Raw genomic sequence first — 3,878 nt, forward strand, 5'->3', positions numbered from 1 at the left:
CTAGCGCTTCGGCAGCAGCAGACATGCGCAAAGGGGGCGGTGCACTGCGCATGCGGGAACATGGCGGGAGTGACTGTTGAACAGTAGTGGGTCACCTTCTTCATCTCGCTTCTTTGTTAACAAAGCTCAGGTTCCTGGGTCGTGACGCTTTTGTTTGCAGGGCGACCTAGGCAGGCGGCGCCTCCGAGGAGTTCCGGGATCTGGTTCGTGCTTAGCCTCCGGACACCCGCGTGTTGGAGGCGGCGCTCGATCCGAGTGGGAGAAGGCGGGAGAGTGCGCGGGGTGCGAGGGGCGAATGGCTGCTTGGCTCGGCAGCATGAGTCAGCAGCGGCCAGCGAGGAAATTGCCCAGCCTTCTCGTGGACCCGGCGGAGGAGACCGTTCGCCGCCGTTGCCGAGACCCCATCAACGTGGAGGGCCTACTGGTAAGCCACAGGACGGCATTCTGTCCTGAACCACCGGGGCTGTGGAGTGGGAGGTCTCAGGCACAGAGCCCTCTCTGAGAGGGAAGCCAGACTGATCGTCGTCTGTGTTGTGAACTCCCCCAGGGCTGGGACTGCGGCTCCTAGTGCCCATCACGTACTTTGAACCAGCCTGGCCTGTCTGCTCATAAATGTGTTGTCACCTTTCGTGGATCTTGCCTCAGGCGCCAGAACACTTCGGCGAAAATTGCACAGCTTCGCATTATAAATGCATGTTTGTCTACATGAGCTGGCCCCTCCATACATCTTTGCAACTTATCATTTGTTTTTCTCTTTTAGCCGTTTCTTCCATTCTTCCGCGTAAATGCATCCATTTACATCCTTGTCCACACCTCACATTTCTCACTCCACAGCTCTCCATTCTGTGAATTATCTTCTGTCCTGTTTCACAGAGAAAATGAGACCTTTGGCTTATTTGCTCTGTTCTTATTCTAGGCTAGAAGTTATATTCTCTGTGGTTCTAAGAGATGGAACCGTTGTTTTCTATTTCACCCCTTGTTTGCAGCTTGTCTGCTGGCTAGTTTCTGTAACTTCTGATAGGCAAAGTACTGAACAACCCAGTTTTTCATGCCAACTGTGAGGAATCCTAAGAGATGGGTACTGTTACTCTTTTTGGTGGTGCTGTATGCTGTGGAGTTAATTCAGACTGATAAAAGCCTGTAGGACAGAGTAGAACTGCCCCATAGGGTTTCACAGGCTTTAATCTTTTTTTTTTTCCCCTCCCCTAAGATACCTATTCTGTAATTTTAACATGTGTTGTAATTAAATTCTCAGGCATACAAAATAACAAATCAAATGTGCTTCCATGAACCAGGTTGTAATCTTTAGGTAAAGAGATCACCAGGTCTTTTCGCCCATGGAGCCACTGGGTTGGTTTGAACCACCAACGTTTCTGTTAGCAGCTGAGCATTTAAACATTGTGCCACCAGGGCTCCTTATTCTTGTTTTACAGTTACTAAAACAGACTTGGAGATGTTAAGTGACTTGATGACTTAACCTTAGAATGTCTCACTCCAGATGATTATTTATTTATTTTGACTTTTTATTGTGATTTGAGTATGAAAGGTTACAGAGCGAATTGATTTTCTATTCATCAATTCATACACATTTTTTTTCCCCCAGTATTTGTGCATTTTTTTCCTTTCTTTCCCCTTCACCCAAGTTAGTATGTGTCTGCCCTCTAGTTAGTGGTGTACTCTTCCTTCCCTACTCACCCCTGGTAACCATCAAAGAATATTCTTTTCTTTTGTGAAACCCTTTTTTTGACTTTTTACAATAGTGGTCCCATACTATATTTGTCCTTTTGTGAATGACAAATTTCATTCAGCATAATGTCCTGTAAGTTCATCCATGGTATGGCTGTTTCTCTGATTCATCATCAATGAATCATACATTGCATAGTATTCCATTGTGTGTATGTACCGTTGTTTGTTGATCCATTTGTCTGTTAATGGACATTTAGGTTGTTTCCGTATTTTTGCTGTCATAAATTATGCTGCAGTGAATGTGGTTGTGCTACAGTGAACATAGGTGTGCACGTATCTGTTCTTGTCATGGTTCTTATTTCTCTAGGATATATACTTAGTAGTCGGATTGCTGGATCATATGGTCTTCTTATTTCCAGCTTTTTAAGGAAACACCATACCATTCTCCACAGTGGTTGCACCATTTTGCAGTGATATCAGCAATGTTTGAGCGTTCTAGTCTCCATACCCTTGCCAGCATTTACTGTTTTCTGGTGTTTTGAACTTTGCTGGGGTGAGATGATAACCTCATTGCATCTCTCTAGTAGCTAATGATCACAAGCATTTCTTCATGTGTTTTGTTAGCTTTCTGAATGTCTTTGGTGACAAGTCTGTTCATGTCCTCTACCTTTTTTTTTTACACTTACTGTGGTTTGGGTGCAAATTTACAAAGCAGATTCATTTTACTCTCAACAGTTAATGCACATTTGGTTTCACAGCCCCAGTTACAGTCCCAACAATAAAAAGCTCTCCTTTCAGGGACTACCCCTTTCCTGTGTCTTCTTATCCATGCATTCCTATCTGTCCAACTTTCCCTCTATGCAAATGCTGCTCTTCTGATGTGTCTCATGGTCGATTGGTCCAAAGAGTCCATCTCCCTGGGGTGGTGTTCTGCTTGTAGGCCTTGCTGCTATTTGGCTGTGAGCTAATCCATGGAAGTGAGTCCAGTTCTAGGCCTGAAGGATGACTCAAAGCCATAGTCTCAGGTGTTCCACCAGTCTCTATCAGACCAGTAATTCTGGTCATTTTCGTGTTCTTGAATTTTGTTCCACATTTTTCCTCCCACTCTATCCAAGATCCCTAATTTGATCCCTTTCTGAGTGGTTGGCATTGGTAGCCAGGCACCATCTAGTTCTTCTGGTCTTAGGGTCATAAAGGCCATCACATCCTTGGACTAATTGTTTCCAAATGACTTGGATTTTCTTCACTCTTCTTTGCTCTAGATGAAGGGAACCAGTAGTTGTATCTTAAATGGTCACTCAAAAGCTTTTAAGACCCCAGTGGATACTCACCAACACCCCAGTGGATACTCACCAAAGTAGGATGTAGAACAAGATTTTTATGTACGGTATTGTACTAATTGACCTTGATATCCCTTGAGACCATGGTCCCAAGCCCACAGGCCCAGTGACTCTCTCCCTCAAGGTGCTTGGTTGTCGCTGAGAAGCCACTTCAACCCTGTCCCCTGTTACTTCTTTAATGTATGTGGATATTTTTGTAGCACAAATAGATGTGTAAGAGTATCTTCAACCAAATCTATCCATGGTCTTAGTTATATTCCTGTTCCCCTCTCCCCACCTGGTCTTCTCACCTGTCTGTGTATTTACCCATAGCCAAGTGTTTGCTGCCACTGGTAATGAAGTATCATGCGTGTAATAATATTTGCCTCTGTTGTCAGTATCTTTTGTGTGGATTTCTGTGTCTTCCTTTTCCCAATTGTCACTGTGCTGGTCACATACTTTTATTATACTGCCTTTTCCTTCACCCAAATCAACACGTGACTCTTAACTAGTCAGAAATTTTCCCTCCCCTTTTCTTCTATCCCTGGTAACCAACAAAGTAAATTTCCTTCCCTGCATAAACCTTTGACATTTGGTGTTGAGGTCAGTAAGAGGGCTGAGGGTGGTGGAATGTCTGGCGTCAGAAGAGCAGCCATTGGGCTGCTGATGGTGATTCTCTCCTCCTCTTGTGGAGTTAGAGAAGGTCAGAAGATGCTGCCTCCTTGCTCTTTAGGCAGTTGGTGTCAGAAGTAGTGGGATTTGTTGCAGTGGTCCCAGCCACTCCTCGGAAGGAAGGTTGGGCAATCCTACTTCTGTAGTGATACTGCCTCTGAAACCCAAGGAGGGGTCGCTATGAGTCGGGTTTGACTTGAC

General features: G+C 44.8%; 1 protein-coding gene across 1 annotated transcript in view; it reads left to right on the top strand.

Annotated features, from left to right (window-relative positions):
- Positions 1 to 295: 295 nt before the first annotated feature.
- The window catches only part of E2F6 (E2F transcription factor 6), a 91,230-nt gene continuing 87,647 nt past the window's right edge, over positions 296 to 3,878 (top strand). Inside the window, exon 1 of the mRNA XM_007935083.2 lies at positions 296 to 424. Coding sequence (XP_007933274.2) covers positions 296 to 424 — 129 coding nt within the window. The remainder of the gene's footprint in view (positions 425 to 3,878) is intronic.

Source organism: Orycteropus afer, unplaced genomic scaffold (genome assembly GCF_000298275.1).
Source record: "Orycteropus afer afer isolate SDZICR_OR568_19922 unplaced genomic scaffold, OryAfe1.0 scaffold00025, whole genome shotgun sequence".
Taxonomy (NCBI): domain Eukaryota; kingdom Metazoa; phylum Chordata; class Mammalia; order Tubulidentata; family Orycteropodidae; genus Orycteropus; species Orycteropus afer.